The 17,762-nt window shown below is 39.3% G+C and overlaps 1 protein-coding gene, 1 non-coding gene and 2 pseudogenes across 4 annotated transcripts; 3 read left to right on the top strand and 1 right to left on the bottom strand.

Moving 5' to 3' along the window:
• The first annotated feature begins 160 nt into the window (after positions 1 to 160).
• LOC122277192 lies at positions 161 to 3,097 on the top strand (annotated as a pseudogene).
• Positions 3,098 to 5,653: 2,556 nt separating this feature from the next.
• On the bottom strand, positions 5,654 to 5,727 carry TRNAN-GUU. The gene has a single exon. It is a non-coding gene; the product is annotated as a tRNA-Asn (tRNA).
• An 86-nt stretch (positions 5,728 to 5,813) lies between these two features.
• On the top strand, positions 5,814 to 9,724 carry LOC122277222. Of its 3 annotated transcripts, none has more exons than XM_043087169.1 (4): positions 5,817 to 6,353; positions 6,479 to 6,624; positions 9,285 to 9,321; positions 9,440 to 9,724. In XM_043087169.1, exons 1-4 carry the CDS (start codon positions 6,345 to 6,347, stop codon positions 9,470 to 9,472), a joined length of 225 nt encoding a protein of 74 aa, XP_042943103.1. In that variant the 5' UTR covers positions 5,817 to 6,344; the 3' UTR covers positions 9,473 to 9,724. The 3 variants fall into 3 exon arrangements, with proteins under 3 accessions (XP_042943086.1, XP_042943103.1, XP_042943095.1); XM_043087161.1 differs by having other exon boundaries at positions 9,257 to 9,321; XM_043087152.1 differs by having other exon boundaries at positions 5,814 to 6,353; positions 9,285 to 9,724.
• A 2,813-nt stretch (positions 9,725 to 12,537) lies between these two features.
• LOC122277242 lies at positions 12,538 to 17,637 on the top strand (annotated as a pseudogene).
• Positions 17,638 to 17,762: the final 125 nt, after the last annotated feature.

Raw genomic sequence — 17,762 nt, 5'->3', positions numbered from 1 at the left:
AAGCTCTGGAGACGAGTTCAGAGGATTATTTGAAAACTTGAAAAAGTCAACAATACTGAAATGTCTGAATATGTATATAAAAATTGAAAAATTATTTTAATCAGTTATTAGTTACCACTCCACACCATATATTCTATAGAAAATATTTATATATCTCATAAAAAATATCCTTATACTCTGAAAAAGCTATATGTGGTATGAAAACAAACAGCATAATAAATCCCAATACCATTAGGTCCGTTCCGTCAGAAGTTCTAGATCTGTTACCAAACAAGAGAAGGAAAATGGTGAAAGCCGAAGTTGAAGCTGGACCAAAGCTAGACTATGACAGAGCAAGTGAATTGAAGGCTTTTGACGACACAAAAGCCGGTGTTAAAGGACTGGTAGATGCTGGGGTTACTGAGATCCCTCGTATATTCCATTTACCACCGGCCGGCTTCGACAAGAACTTAGTCTCTGACCATGACAATCAGTTCAGCACAATTCCTGTCATAGACCTCGAAGGTATCGAAAAAGATGTAACAAAACGCAAGGAGGTTGTGGAAACCGTTCGTGATGCATCAGAGACATGGGGTTTCTTTCAGGTGGTGAATCATGGGATCCCTGTGGGTGTTCTGGAGGAGATGAAGGAAGGGGTGCGGAGGTTCTACGAGCAAGATACTGAGATTAAGAAAGAGTTCTACACTCGTGACCCCATGAAACCGGTCGTGTACAACAGCAACTTTGATTTCTATACTGCACCGACTACCAATTGGAGGGATACTTTTATGTGTCCTATGGCTCCTAATCCCCCCAAGTCAGAACAACTGCCAGCTCCATGCAGGTATATATGTTCTTGGTATGCAATTCATAATTTTTTTGGATTATTATAATTTAAACACGATCTTAAAAGTTTGTATGAATTTGTAATCTTCTTATCATTTGCACAACTTAATTATATCACATACATCTAGATTGAATAGAGGAAAAAAAAAAAAAAACCTACCCATCACTTTTTAATGAGATAATGGGTTCGTTCTTTAAGTTCTGATTAATAAAGGGGTTTTAATGTTTATTTTACCGTTCAATGGTTAGCCAGGGCATGGAATTGATAAGGCGTAGGAGTAACCTTGGCTTATATTTAAATATTATTCTGATTTATAAGGATGGTGATTTTAATCCTATCTTCCATTCAAACAGTTCTCGGATCATGGCCCATAAAAGATCATGCAGATCATGACAACTGGATGATTTGTTATAGCATTTTTTCGATGCTGGGGCTTTAGATGATTTGTGGACGGTGGTGATTTTAATCCTATCTACCATTCTATCGCTCGACCAAATACATAAAATACATATTTTACGTGGTTTAGTAAAGTGGCAGGAGTCGACAAGGCGTTGGGTCTCTGTTTTGCATAATATTTTTGTCATAGAAGTTGAAGAAGTGAAAGGGAAAGAGGAAAAAAGAAGAAGCAAGTAACGATTCGACCCTTCCTCTCTCTGTGTGGTGGCCTGCCTCCCCTCTCGCCTTGTTGCCCCCATCTAACATTTTGTCCTCTCTCGCATTTATTCTCTTTTCTGTCACGTACTTCGTCTAGTTTCATACTTCCATCTATTCTTTTTGGCCATAATTTGTCCCCTACAGTTGTATTGATCACTTTTGTCGACTCGATCCCCGGCCCCTAATAAATATTTATTTTTAATTTGGAGACTTCAACGTTTACCGTAGAGACAGGAGAATGACATATACCATCTTGATATATACTTGTAGAGACATACTGGAAGAGTACTCCAAGCAAGTGATGGAGTTGGGGATTTCATTGTTCGACCTATTGTCGGAGGCTCTTGGGCTAAACCCAAAGCACCTAAATGGCATTGATTGCGCTGAGGGGCTCTATGTTCTTTGCCATTACTATCCGGCTTGCCCACAGCCAGAGTTGACCTTGGGCGCAACTCAGCACGCTGATAATTCCTTCCTTACCGTGCTTCTGCAAGACCATATTGGTGGTCTCCAAGTTCTTCATCAGGACAAGTGGATCGACATCCCCCCCGTGCCTGGGGCTCTTGTTGTTAACATTGGAGATCTTCTACAGGCAAGTCTCTTCACATGAATCTTGTTCATGTTTTCTCGGTATCAATTGTTATTGGGGCTGGACATCCTTATTGCATCTTGTTTTCCTTTATCGTACTAATGACACGCACTTCATATTTGTCAATGGATTTAAATTAATTACATGCATCTAATCTCTCGGTCTCACGGAAATGGTACTACCAGAGAGTTGCAGATTCCACCAGGCCAGGTCATTAATTTGGGTAGCTTGTGTTGTGCTCTTTTTACTCTCTTATTAGTTATTTCTCTTGCTGGGGATTTTGTCATTATCATGGAAGTGAACGAATAATTATAGTTCTCAATTTATTAACGACGTGTTGGTCTTATCTATGGTATGGGCGCTTCAAATTGACGTTAAGGTCATGGGCCCATAGGTGTCATAATTAAGTACCAATGAGAACATTCTACTTTTGATACTGGCCCTTGGCACTATCATTTCTTGGTATTTCTCAATTTGGATGCTGCAACTTCAAGATTGGCCTTCGTTTTATGTAGCTGCTAATTTCAATTTGTAACTTTTTCCCTTTGGGTTTTCCAGCTTGTAACAAACGGTAGGTTTAAGAGCGTTGAACAGAGTATTGGCCAGCCTGGCAGGTCCAAGAGTGTCTGTGGCAAGCTTTTTCACCACAGGTCCTCTGCCGACAGGAAAAGTTTACGAACCCATCAGGGAATTATTATCAAAAGAAGTCACTCCTCCAAAATACAAGGCAACCACAGTGAGAGATTACCATATCTACTTCAAAGAAAAGGGCCTCGATGGGACTTCTGCGCTGCCGCATTTCAGGATTTGAACTCTTATATATGAGAGATATGAAGTATTGTTACCATGAATACATGTTTCGGCATGGATTTCGGGATTTTCCAAACTACTTATGTGGTTATATGCTATATTATCAAAAGAATAAATGTAAGGAGCCCAAAACTACCATATAGAAGAGTGTTACAAGGGCAACAACTTCAATTATATGTATCTACAAGCTCATTTATTATATGTACCTTGTAAAGTCATATGGCAGGCCATGCGGCAATATGTCAAAACCCCAAGGCAGGAGGTCACAGGCCGTGCCTTGACCAGCACCAGCCCATGCCAGGACAGCACGCCAGCAGCACTGTTGGCGTCGCTTGATTGCCCACAGACCGAGCCTTTGGTGAATGCTAGACCACGGTCACCCTCCATCAGGCAGCGAACAGTCGGCGCGCGCACGCAAGCGAGGTTGTCACACCACACTCAGCGTACGGCTAGACTGCACGCATGGGCTATGCGCACACACCGCGTGCATGCATGGGCCGTGCGTAGGCACAAGGCCCATGCATGGCCTAGGCACCCGCGCAGCGCACGCTTACACACCCATCTTGGAATTGACGGTGCGGCTGCCCAGCAGGCCCACGCATGCTGGTATGCCGCTCAACGCCCTGGTCTTGACCAGGGCCATGCTGATCAACGCCCTGGCCTTGGCCAGGGCCTTGCTGCTCAACGCCTTGGTCTTGACCAGGGCCATGCTGATCAACACCCTGGCTTTGGCCAGGGTCTTGCTGACCAACGCCCAGGCACCACAGCCTGGGCCATGCAGACCAACGCCCAGGCCCCACTGGCCTGGGCCATGCAGCAGCCTGCCATGCTTAAGCCAACCACGGTCCAATCCAGCGACTCATCAATAGTGCCCAGCCCACACAACCTGGGCCACACATGCAAGGACCATGGACCAGCCAAGGCTAACCCAGCAGGCCAATCTGAAGACCCACGCGTGCAAGCATGAAGCCTATGCTGTGAGTCATCCTGGCCACCCATGGGCCACTGACAGCATGAGGCCTTAATCAGGAGGCGTGGGCCCAAAACCATTTTCCCTTTGTAATCGTTTTAATTGCTTTCTAGTATAAATGAGGCAATAGGCTATCACTTAGTTTTATCTTTGAACATTTGGACGAATTTGGCTTGTAGGCCCCCATAGACACATTGGTGCTTTGTCACTTAGGCTCCATTGGGTGCAATCCGTGAATCCCAAAGGAGAAGGCTCACCCTATGCAATTTGTGAATCAGGGTAACCCATTCATTTCATTGTTTTCCTTTGATTAATGCATTGTTGAGGTATTTCAGCATTTTGGATTATGTCTATTGCATTACATTCGCATTTGCTTGCTGAGTATTTTGAACCGTTCGAGTGGGCATCGCTTAAGTCAGCCATGAGTTGCCATTGAAGGGCATTTGGTCTGCACCAGGCCACCCTGGTCGAATCTGGGACAAGGTCAGGGACAAGCTGACAGTTACCACCCACCAGCCAAGCCACTCGCCCAGCCCTTGCCACCTGTCTAGCCACAACCGCTCCCTACAAAGTAGGGGAGTAACCAACCATCCCTTAAACCGCTCAGCCATCACCCACTCGGCCAACCCACTTAAACCACCCTTAGCCACGTGTGCCTCATCATCAGAAGACACATGTGTGAGACTTGGTCAGCCCCCCAAGCAAGTGACACCTGTGCTTGACTTGGTCAGCCACCATCAGGAGACACCTGGTGCCTGACTGGGTCAGCCCACCAGCAGGAGCCACGTGTGCCTGACTTGGTCTGCCAGCCACTTAACCACCTGATCCCACTCACAACCGTTTTTGACGATTCAGCTCCTGCACATGCATGCATGCACGCACAGTCACTAGAATCTCGCCCACCATCAGCCACTGATCAACCATACGAACTCAGCCAACACAACCTATAACCATCACGGTCAAGCAAGTGGCAGCCCACATCGGTCATTGAGGAGCAAGAAGGGGCGCGGCAGCTTGGTGTCTAGGATCTCGACCGAGGACCCTATCACAATACCGCAATGATCTTTTTTATGGTTATCCCAATGACGATAGGCGGATCCGTACTTAGTTCCATACTTTAAGCTAAGCCTAGAAAGATAGATGGCTTGGAAAACTCTTTGATTACATGTTTCTTAAAGTCCATGATTCTTTAATTGACGATTCTGTTAAGATATAAAATAAATAATAAAATCTATATCTTTGTATTAATTTTAATTTTTTGAGATAAGTAGTAATTTTACATGATATAACAGAAGTCCTGAATTCAAATCTTAACTCTACATTGTATTCAATTGAACTCCTATAATAAAGATTGTTAGCATGAATAAATGGTTTGGGAGTTGGATTTCCTATTTTACTTCTCCAACTGGTTTTTGAGCTGCAAGATGTGGCCATTTTCTGTAACTTTTCCATTTATTTGGTAGTTTTCTGTTTCCTATCAACTATAGAATACATGGTTGCCTTTCTAGCAATGTGGATTTCATCTTGTATTGCCTATCGATCCCCAATCAGTTGTGTGGGTGTAGGTTTGTCACAGGTGGCTAGTACGAACCCGGGCAAAAAAAAAAAAAACTGAAGAACACTTCATTAGGTTTGTCAAATGAATTAGTTTTGAATGCCTTTATTAGCAGTAAGCAATCAACTATATGAATCGTCACATGTACTTAATTGGTGAATTTTGTGTTTTTGCCCCCTCTTTTGGTTTCCCGAGCATTAGAGTTGAGAAAGGAAAAAGATAGCGTTAACTGGTAATTCGGAGCAAAATCGCTAGAAGGAGGGCTCGAACCTCCGACCTTGTGGTTAACAGCCACACGCTCTAGCCAACTGAGCTATTCCAGCTCTTTGATGCTGAGGTTGGGAGCTACTGAAATTAATGGGTGACGTTTGGTTCTGTTTCCAGTTGCTTCGGCGCCCCATTATTAGTAAGGCGTTGACTTTGCTAAAGAAGGCGTTTGGCTCGACTGAGATTTCGAGAGGAAATTGATGACGCCTGGCTCATCTTTCATTATCAAAAGGAACTCCACTTTAATCAATCGTTTAGGTTGCTCTTGCTCCTATTAGGAGAGGAAAGCGGTTCTTAAGGAAGTGAAAGTCCCACTCTCGCTCAGGAAGAAGCCAATCCCGAAATCCGCTTATGGCAAGAAAGCTCAACTTCTGGACTATCGAAGGCGTGCGCTCCTCTCATCCTTCCTTAACCCCATCTCCATCAATCAATCGGAAGAGGAAGGGGACTGGGCTCGACACCAAAAGCACGATGACAAACCGCCATAGGTGGCATGGTTGTTTTGCTGCAAATCAATGATCAATCTTTTGGCGAGATGGGCCCCGGGTGGTGGCTCAACCCTCGTTTGCAATCAATGAAACTCATTCTTGAAGAAAACACCCGTCCGACCCCTGAATAGACTATCTACCCGACGTCAGTATTACAGAATTCGAAACATTTGAGTGATCGAGCAATGAGAACGGTATGCCTTCTATTTGTCCCTGCTGTGGGTTTATATTGCGATGATGCTTAGATATTTTGCCAAGGCAAGCTGATTTGTAGGTCGTGAATAGAATTTAAGAGTGTGAACTGTTTTCCCAACAACAGATGTGGTTGGTTGCGGCATTGTTTAATCCCTGCCACATGAAAATATGTTACGAGTCTACGGAGTCTGACGGCATACTTCTACAGGATCAAATTGGTGGCCTCCAAGTTCTGCATGCACGAACACGTCGTAGCATGCTTCTAAGCGGGTATATACTTGCCCCATTGAGTTTACTTCTATATATATATATATAGGGTGCCAGACAATGGGATGCCCTGGACCCAATGGGGTTTAGAGTTGAACAATTTCGATTTTACATAATAGAAATAATAAGCAAGCAGCACAAGCTTCTAACATGTAAAGCTTGAATATTAATCGAAACAATCATAGGTGTGTACTTCTTTAGTCACCGAATGTATATCCAATTTCTGCTATAGAGTGGTCAAATTTCCCGCAAGAGATGGTTGGTATTGGAATATTATCCAATTTCTAGACTATAAAATGCATGCATCAAACAATACTAACCTCGTATTCGTGCAGCTTATCACAAACGACATGTTCGTTATCGTGAGTCACAGAGTAATAGTGAAGCAGGTATGGCCAAGAACTTCGGTGTGGCTAGTTTTTTTAGACCCTATGTCCAGGCCGGCTCAAGAGTTTGTGGACCAATCAAGGAGTTGTTATAGGAAGATATCCACCCCCTCAATATATAGGGAAACTGACGCTAAATGCGCTAATACTTCTCCAAAGGGGTTGATGGCATCTCTCCATTACAACATTTTAAGGTGTGAAGATGTCATTTCACAGATATAGATTCAAGCTGTCTGTCATCGGTAGAACTATTCATGCTTCTTATAATTGTCTGGAAACCTTTTACCTGTGTCTTGTTAGTTGTTGCAGTGACACCACTCCACTATGCCCTGTCTATAATGTGGAAGCAAAAACATGATTGTTTATACGGGTGTGATGCATTATCTTCAGAGCTAGCTATTTGATTATTATTGAAGGAATAAGCATGCCTTAGAGCATTGGCAATGGCCTCGCCATTGCCCAATGCAAGTCCAAAACTTACACCCTTTTGATTATTTTCTTCTGATGCGCCCAATGCAAGTCCAAAACTTACACTCTTTTGATTATTTTCTTCTGCATCAGACTGGCCATTAAACAAAAGTTTAAGATTTCAACTATAGTAAGTCTTAGCCGCTCACCATACCTGGCGAGCTATTGTTTGTCCTGGATAAGTATATTTTACTATTTCATCAATCGTAACCGCTGTCTCTTTCCCTCGTTCTTTTCTTTTTCTTCAACCCACAAGCAACCTGGCGCTCTTCTCTCCCTCGCTCTTCTTCAACCCGCAAGCTTCCTCGTTCATCTCTCTTCTTTCCGCCGGTCGTCTTCTTCTCCATCTTCTTCCAAGCCAACCGTTAAGTCTTCCAGAGTCTTCCAGATCTTCTTCTCTGTGCATTTTGCTCTGAGTCTCTCCTCTCCCTCTTCTCTCATTTTTTGATCTGATTCTGATGTACTCCCTCTTCTCTAATTTTTGCAAGTGACAAGGGTTTTGATAAGATTAAGAAAGATTTGGCGTTGAGCAAGGTTGTGGTTAGTCATGAATTGGTATTGGGGGTTTTACGGAAGCTCGAATTGAGCCCTGGTGCGGTGAAGAGGTTTTTCGATTGGGTTTTGGAGAGTGAGAGTGAAAGGTTGAGCTCTAAATCTTTTAATTTAATACTGGGCATTCTTGGTAATAACGGGTTTGTGAAGGAGTTTTGGGATTTGGTTGAGGCTATGAAAAAGATGGATTCGGTAGTGATGTTGGGAAATTGAGGGATGTATATGCATATGGGTTAGTGGATAATTCAATGGAGAAGGTTTGTTTAAGGGTATGTAAAATTGTTAGGAGTGAGGTGTGGGGTCATGATCTGGAGATCAAGTGATTACAGGAAACTAAAATTTAGGAGGATATTTGTTCCTTATTTTGTTGTCTTCTTCTTGTTGATAAAATTCAGAAATTGTGTTTATCTTTTATTCGTAAGTGTATACCCTTGTTCATATCAATGTCAACTTTATTATTTTTGTTTGCAAATCTAATATTTAATATTCTTTGTTTGGTATTTGCCTCACATCATTTTTGCATAGAGTATTTCCCAGAATGAATGAATCGAATCATTGGGTATCTATGGTATGTTTCTGAACCTATAGCTAATTATCAAATATCGATTTTAACTGTAGGCTAATGTGTTTGGTTTGTTAGGCATTTTCAACATTCTCGATGTTTGTTTAGATCAACTAGCTAGGTTAGTATATACATTGGCTAATCTTTTATGTCTGTTCTAAGGTAGGAGTTGTTGTTTGTTGAATTGGGTTTTGAATGTTGTTTTCTTAACCACATTTGACTATCACCTATGAGTCTTAATCATGTTTTCTGCATCTAATATTTAATGATTGCTTCATGTTTAATTTGTTTGGTTCTGTAATTTTTCCCACAAATTAGAGTTGTAATAGGATGTCAATTCATGATCTTTTAGCAATTTGAATGGAATTAAGGTTGGTGAAGTGGCAGAAACTTAATATTAGAGGCCCTAAACTTATACATTAAAAACAGTTGTTGGGAAACATGGAAAATAATGTCATTAAAAATGGTTGCTACATTCCATTACGTGCATTCCATTTTTTTTTTAATGCTGATTTGTGGTTTTTGGTTCAGTTTTGGTATATTTGTGCCTTTTTACTACTATATTATTTATCGATGAGCTTGAAAACCATTAGAGTACTGGTGCCTACATTTCATCTATGTTATATTGTAGTATTTGTTCCTTCACAGTCCCCTTCATATTTTGTAGGCTGCTCTTACTAAACCATGTTTTGCAGCTATTTGATGGACATATCTTGTATGCTTCTTGTAAAGGTTAGTGTGTTGGACAGTTTGCCATGTAGCTTTATGTCTCTGTCTATAATCTCTATTTCATTTTCTTGTACTATAATTTCCATTCATGCTATTGATTCATTTGTTATGGTTACCTCAGCACAGAGATCAGGAACAATTGTCACATTTGTAATAATAGAAGTATGGATAGGCACATTCATTGTTGGTGATTCCCGTTGCATACTTGAACATGCTGAAGGTGGTATTTATATGGACTGTGTTGGTATTTTGTGGACTGTATTGGTAATTTGTATGAACTGTGTTGGTATTTTTGTGGACTGTGTTGGTATTTTGTAGACTGTATTGGTATTTGTATGGACTGTGTTGGTATTTTGTGGACTGTATTGGTAATTTGTATGGACTGTGTTGGTATTTTTGTGGACTATATTGGTATTTATATGGACTGTGTTGGTATTTTATAGATTGTATTTGTATTTGTATGGGCTGTGTTGGTATTTTGTGGACTGTATTGGTATTTGTATGGACTGTGTTGGTATTTTGTGGGTTGTATTGGTAATTTGTATGGACTGTGTTGGTATTTTTGTGGACTGCATTGGTATTTATATGGACTGTGTTAGTATTTTATAGACTGTATTGGCATTTGTATGGACTGTGTTGGTATTGATATGGATTGTGTTGGTATTGATATGGATTTTGTTGTTAATATTTATTCAATACTTTTGGAACTTTGAAAGATAAAAACATGCATGGCATGCACTGGCAGAATTTTTTATTTATTCTATTGAATGCGAATATTGATAGAGTAGATGCATTATTTCTACAAAGGCAAATACAAAGCATGCAGATTTAGAGAATATATTAAATGTATTTGTAAAATATAAAAAAAATTGTTAAATATTATTAAAATATATAATATAATATTATTATTTTAATTTTAGGATGACTAGTTCAATGTAGATTCATCTAGTCAAAAGTTAATGATATAGCTAAAAGTTGAGATTCTAGCCGAACTTTGGACTTAGCAATGACTTAGGCATTGCCAATGCTCTTAAGCATTCAGAATGGCTTAGCCAAACCTAAATGCAAACTAAAATTTGACTAACAATCATTTAAAAAATTCTACATTGAAAGACGGAAAAGGTAAATATTTTGCTTGTTAGCTATAGTAACTGTCCATATTGCTATGGTTACTATTTACCCTCAATTAAATAATTTATATTAAATTTTCACCCATTTTGTTGCTATATATATATATCTATTTTTTTTAATATATAAAATGAACTTCATTCACCCTAAACGGGACATTACAACTTTGACCGAACTTATAAAGTACAAATCAACTACAATCGATCATAGTTTCCTAATATATAAATTTTTTTGTGATTGATATGGTCATGTCTATTCTATAACTCTTATAGACCAAAAATTTGAGAGACATCATCATTCTGTCTAAGACAGTGCCCATAATCTTATATTTTATCTAAGACAGAGTAGGGGATACACTCTGTGAACATAGTCCAAGAGACAATTATTTTATTATTATATTTTTTTTATTTATCGTCCTAAGCAAATTTGTAATAGAATTAAAGATAAATGAGAAAATAACGAATTATAACTTAAAAAGTTATAAATTTACATTTTTAACCTTGAAAGAAAACAAAACACCAAATAAAATAGCTGAGGTGGTGTGTGTCCGGCATGGTAGATAGTCAAGTCTAAAAAAGACAAAGTTGCTAGTCCTAAAAATGCCACGCGTGACAGCACCAACTCATAAAGGAATCTTGAAGGTTGATAAGCTAGGCATCACCAGCTATGCGACTTTAGATGTGTTGGTGGTTTGTCCTTTTATTTGATTTTTTTTTTTTTAAATGTTTGTTAGGCTGATGTCCGTTTTGTAATTGGGTTACCTCCCCCTTAATAAGGTTAATAATTAATGAGATTTATTAATAAAACTGCTACGTGAAAAGAAAAAAAAAACCACCATTAAAAAAAAAGCTACCAGTCTTCCTTCAAAGTTCTTAAATTTGGTATTAAAGAAAGTCGCATGAAAAGGGGGTCCTGAGTGGGTGGAAGAGTCAGGAAGTCAGCAAGTCCTTACGCGAGTGGAAGAGACCCTCGTTAGGGGGCTGGGCCGCTGGAGCCATCTTGGTTTGATTTATATTCTTTTTTGCCTTTTTATTTTTTATTTTTTTTATTTAACCAAATGTCATGCTAGACAATTGTTAATTGGGTGATGCTATACCCACACAATCCTCACCGAACGGTGATTTTTCTCTCTCTTTTTTTTTAAAATACTTTAAATATTTTTAAAAAACACAAAAAAATTATAAATTTATTAAAAAATACTTCTTTGATCATTAAGTGAAAAGAAAATCCAATTAGTGAATTATGTCAGTAGATTTTGTAGGAAAGAGTAGTGTTTTCCTTTGTTAATTTGTGTTAGCTTCTTTTAAAAAATTTACTTGATAGAAAGGGCTGTGAAAGTCTAAAATATTTCATATAAAAACTCGGATCCTAAAGTTTTTTCTTTTAGAGGTGAAAAATCAAAGCATTTGTAACTGTTTTCTGAATTTTCTCAATAAACAACCACTGCTGATATGTTTACTTTTTTTTTTTTTTTTATTCTTCCCCTCCTTTTGCTCTCCGAACGCTTGGTTTCTCAGTTCAAAACTTCAAGGCAAGCGCTCAGCTTTCTGCTGTTGTTATCTTCTTTTTTAATAGCCAAGTGGTTGCAGTATTCTCCATCCATCCCGTTAAAAGACAAGAGGTGGTTGCAGTATTTGTTGAATAATAAACTTAATTTAGTAAATGTTAGATGAAGAGTTGTGTCTTTTGGTAGATTCATGAACTAGAGTGAAGGTTCATCTTGAAAGAAGTAATTCATGTATTTAGAGATTCATGTATTTGAGATATTTATGTATTTAGGATATTCATGTACTTGAGTGTTTATGTACTAGGAAAGTTCATCTTTTAGAGTAAATGCTAGGTGACTCTACAAGCCTATAAATACCTATGTATGCATTGGCACAAAGTAGGCCACTTGAAAAATAATTCAGTTAGAGAAATTTTAGAAATAGTCTATCCTCTCTTCCCTTATCCTCTCTTCCCTTTCTAGAATACTAGTTTTTCTCCTCCAACATTATTCGCTACCTATGTTGTCTTCTTATGGCGAGTCCTCGTACAAAGAAAGATTCTTCTGAGTCCAGAAGAGCGTTAGACAAGAAGCTGATCCATTGATTCATTGCAACACAAGAAAAAAGAATTTTCTGGTTGCAGAGCTCGATCAGCAGAATTTATTGTAGACAATATGGAACACAAATACGACCGGAGAAGTGAACTGAAGGCATTTGATGGGTCAAAAGCTGGGGTAAAGGGACTTGTGGATGCTGGGGTAGTAAAGATCCCACGGATATTCGTCCATGATGAGCAACATCAGCAATGTTACGACAACTCAGGTTCCAGCTGGGACCCCAAGTTCTGCATTCCGATCATAGATTTCCAAGGCATCAATGGAGATGCCAGTCTGCGTGCGAAGGTAGTTAACGAAGTCCGAGTTGCATGTGAAAATTGGGGTTTCTTTCAGGCAGTCAATCATGGAGTTGAGGTCTCTGTGCTGGATGAGATGATCGACGGGGTACGCAGATTTCACGAGCAAGAGCATGAGGTTAAGAGGGTATTTTATACACGCGATGAAACGAAAAAGGTGACATACAACACCAATTTCGATTTCTACCAAGCACGAGCAGCTAATTGGAGGGATACCCTATACTGTGCTATGGCTCCTTCACCACCCGACCCTGTTGAATTGCCCCAAGTATGCAGGTATAGCCTTTCCAGTACTGATTTTGTTTACAGGTTCGGGAAAATATATTTTGCAACCCCAAATATAAAATGTACACCTTGCAATCTTTAACTCAAAAAAAAGAAAAAAGAAAAAAAGAAACTGATAAATGGCACCATTGTCTTATTCTAGCGGTTAAGATGGATAAAAAATAGATGATGTTTTCCTTCTCACTCTAGTATTTGGGAATTGGGAAATTTCATTCATGTACTAGACCGATTTGCAGAGATATAACAATTAATTACTCGAAGAAAGTAATGAGATTAGGCCTTACTATACTCGAGTTGCTGTCGGAAGCTCTTGGACTTAAATCCAACCACCTCAAAGACATGGGTTGCGCTGAGGGACTTTATGTTTTAGGACATTACTATCCAGCATGCCCCGAGCCAGACTTGACTTTAGGCCTCAGCCGACACACTGACAGTGCCTTCCTCACAGTGGTTTTACAAGACCAAATGGGCGGCCTTCAAGTTCTCCATGAGAATCAATGGGTGGATGTTACCCCCATCCCTGGATCTCTGGTTCTAAACCTGGGAGATATGATGCAGGTAAGTAATTTCGTTCCTCAAGAATGAACCATGTTATAATTATCATTTCCATTGCAAAAGAAATTTATAAATGACATGATAGTATCATTCTCAATTTTGCATTTTCATTCTCAAAAGGTTTAAGAGTTCTCATGGGCAAATTTGCGAAGAAAGAAGTTGTATATGTAACTTCCAAGTGGCCTCTGTACATGCATATTGTTCTTCAACTTCAAATTTGGTTCAATTGTCAATATACTCGATACACTCAACGCTTGGACCTAGAAATAAAATCTATCGATGGCGAAAACATTTCTTTACTTTTACCGAGCAAGAGATCTTTTATTGATAAACACTCACTTTTGGAGGAAGAAAACGGTTACAAGACTTTCCAAAACCGTATTAACAATTTCAAATAGAATGCCAAACACATTCAAGACCTTCAAACAAACGTAAAAGAAGGCAATAAAACAGATTTCACCACAGAACGTAGAACATTTATTTCTTCTTTGAACAAATTAAAAGATATCAAGCAATCATATTGCTGGACTGATAAAAATGTAGCTTTTAGTTTTGATGTGTTTTTGTGCAGTTAATCTCCAACGATAAGTTCAAAAGCGTGTTTCACAGAGTACTGGCAAAGAATGTAGGTCCAAGAATCTCCGTGGCTAGTTTTTTCAGAACACATTTCAAACAGGAGAGTTATACCCCCAGGCTGTATGGACCGATAAAGGAGCTGCTATCAGAAGACAACGCTCCAATCTACAGGGAAACCACCCTAAAAGATTATGTTGCTTATATCTACTCGAAAGGACTCGACGGGACCTCCGGACTTGAACATTTCAAACTTTGAAGTCTGTCATCCCCGGACCCTGCATGTTTGGGCTTAGCTGCATGTGGCGGCTTATAGAGTTGATTATGGTTCATCTCCTTTCTTTGAGCTTCAACTCTGATCTTTAACGTTTGCTGCGAGTGTACTTTTGCAATTCCCAACTTTGCTCTGCTTGTCCATGCTCCGCTCCGTATTCTTTAGTGTACATCTCTCTTGTACAACGTATTATACCTATATTGTTGAAGGCTCGTGCATGGATTACTTGCAGACATTATGCTTTAGAACTTTGTGGTCATTGATGGGAGCACTTATTTTTATTATAACTCAAAAAAAAAAAAAAGAAGCAATTTAAGATAAAGACACTAAACAACCAGATGGAAATTTTTTTTATACACTGTCCAAAACAAGAACAAAACTCCATGGAACTAATTATTGCGTGCCTTAAGCTCTCTCTAAACTCACTCCCTTCCATTCATTCCCCTTTCTCCTCCCATGGTTTAGAAGTTGAATTATTTTTTCCCTCTCCCAGAGTGAGAAATTATCGATCTATTGCCTTCGGGTCACCTTCGAACGACACGCACTATACCACCAACATTCCTAGATGTCAGTGTACGAAATTTAAGAAATTACGTCTGAAAATCACTTCTGATTGTTTATCAAACTAGTATTGGGTTTTTTGATCGAGATCATCGTACGGACACCAAACTCACCGACTATAACTGAGATTAGTATGGTATGGTTGTCTGCGTGTAAAGTTGCTCTCGCCTAAATAAGAAACAAACATTCGACACGCGGTACCGACATGTCTCACAGTTTTCATAAGCTCCGTCATCAAAGAAAAATTTTATTGATAAGTTTCGTACATCACACAATTTTTTTCTTTTTTTTATTAAATATGTGATATTTAAATGATATATAAGAAAATTTAATTATTTTAAGAAGAACAAAATTTAAAAAAAATAAAATTAAAAAATAAAATTTTTTTTAGTAAGGCTTGTGGATAGTAAATCTCGTCATCAAATCTTACCTCTCTCTCCTCTGCTTCCCAAAACGTACAAGAAAAATGACGAGCACGGGCGGTGGAGAACCACTGACTGAAAATTTCATAAAATATGATCGGCTCGAAGAGCTAAAGGAATTTGACGAATCCAAAGCTGGTGTCAAGGGCCTTGTGGATGCTGGTATCGCCAGAATCCCCAGAATTTTCGTCCGGCCCCCAGAGGAGCTCGCCAGCGACCATCCCAATTCTGGTGACCCAACCAATACCCAATTCACAATTCCGGTTATCGACCTTGGCGACACCATGGGCAGGCGTGCAGAGGTCAGGGCCAGTGTACAGAGGGCCGCTGAAACAGCGGGGTTCTTCCAGGTGGTGAATCATGGGATCGCTAAGAGAGTGTTGGAGGAGATGTTGGAAGCCACGCGTCGGTTCCACGAGCTTCCAACGGAGGTGAAGGCTGAGTATTATACTAGGGATCAGGCGAAGAAGGTGCTGTTTGAGAGTAACTTTGACTTGTACCAGTCGAAGTTTGCTAACTGGAGGGATAATGTGTTCTGCGTTATGGATCCCGAACCTCCGGAACCTGAAGAATTTCCTCCTGTTTGTAGGTAGTTTGGGGATATCATGAGTCGATGTATCCTGATTTACATATATCGACTAAAACTAGCTATAGTTCTAGTATCTTGTTTCATTTTTCATCATAAATTCTCAGTTGTAATTACCTGAATTTTCTGGTAATATAAAGTTTGTGACCATCTTTAGAAGACTGGTTAAAGTGCACATGAAATTGAAGTTTATTGTTAAAAAACTGCAGTAGTTTTTTTTTTTTTTAATAGCTTTAGGACAATAAAATTGCTATTATTGAAATGACTCCTAATTTGCTAATTAGTAATTAGTATGCTCATTTATCTGATCTGCAGAGACATAACAATTGAGTATGCCAAGCAAGTCCGGAAGCTGGGGATCACTTTATTTGAATTGCTATCAGAAGCACTTGGGCTCACAACTGACCACCTCCTAGAACTGGATTGTGCGAAGGGCCAAGCTTTTCTTCTTCACTACTATCCAGCATGCCCTGAACCCCAACTGACTATGGGCACAAGCAAACACTCGGATCCTGATTATTTAACCATATTACTTCAGGACCATGTTGGTGGGCTCCAAATTCTTCATCAAGATCGTTGGATTGATGTTCACCCTTTACCTGGGGCTCTAGTAATCAACATTGGAGATCTCTTACAGGCAAGAGATTTTTTTTTTTTTTTTTTTTTTTTAATATTTCTTTCTCCTCTCAATGTTCACTTCATGTATATATGTCTGGGCCATATGACAGTCGCTAAGTAAGTAGAATCAGGATCATTTAGATTTCTTAGGATAACTCCACCGTAGATTCTAAAATACATCGGATTCATAATTTAGCTGCCGGCCGACTAGAATTTTTTGTCTTTTTGTTTAAAATGCTTTTTCATTTTTCGTGTACTAGTGGATCACACACACTGAGCCATTCTTAAGTACATAGAATTCAAATATCTGAAGTTTCTGAAAAAACCCGAGCTTTTCAGGGTGAACAATTATTTATGTTCATGATTGTTTGTCAATTGGTATGAGGATTGTTATGCTGCGTTCTTGCAGCTCCTGTCTAATGACAGATTTAAAAGCGTAGAGCATCGAGTTCTGGCGAACAGTGTAGAACCCAGAGTGTCTATTGCATGCTTTTTCACTCCCAAGCATTACCCGTCAAGAATTATTAATGGCCCCATCAAGGAATTGTTATCAGAAGATAATCCTCCCGTATTCAGGGAAACCTCAGTACAAGAACTCATTGCATCCTTCTATGACAAGGGAATTGGAGGGAACTCTACCCCAAGGGCCATAGCACGCTTCAAGTTGCAGCAGTCAACGGAATATTAGCAGATTATTCTTTAATCTAATATCTTATAAGAACCTACGTGAGATGAACAATCCATATTAAAACTCACGTTATTTGCAAAACATGCTAAACTAATAATTGTGTATGATATAAGATGCCTATGTTTTACTCCATGCTCTTGGCAAATACTTGTGTTCTCAACTTTTATGTTTTAATACCTGTTGTGTAGTAGCATGGAATATATAAAAAAGTATGCCGTTATTTCTAAAACCTGTTGCTCTTCTTTTGAATGTACTGATCAGCTAATCATCGTGGTAAATTGTGCCTCGGCTGAAACACTGAAAGTGGCTCTTTTTATAGGGTGAAAATGTGCTGTCTAATCCGTCAATACTAAT

This window comes from Carya illinoinensis, chromosome 1 (assembly GCF_018687715.1).
Source record: "Carya illinoinensis cultivar Pawnee chromosome 1, C.illinoinensisPawnee_v1, whole genome shotgun sequence".
Taxonomy (NCBI): domain Eukaryota; kingdom Viridiplantae; phylum Streptophyta; class Magnoliopsida; order Fagales; family Juglandaceae; genus Carya; species Carya illinoinensis.
Note: the sequence above shows the minus strand (reverse complement) of the source record. Positions and strands in the feature narration are given on the sequence as shown.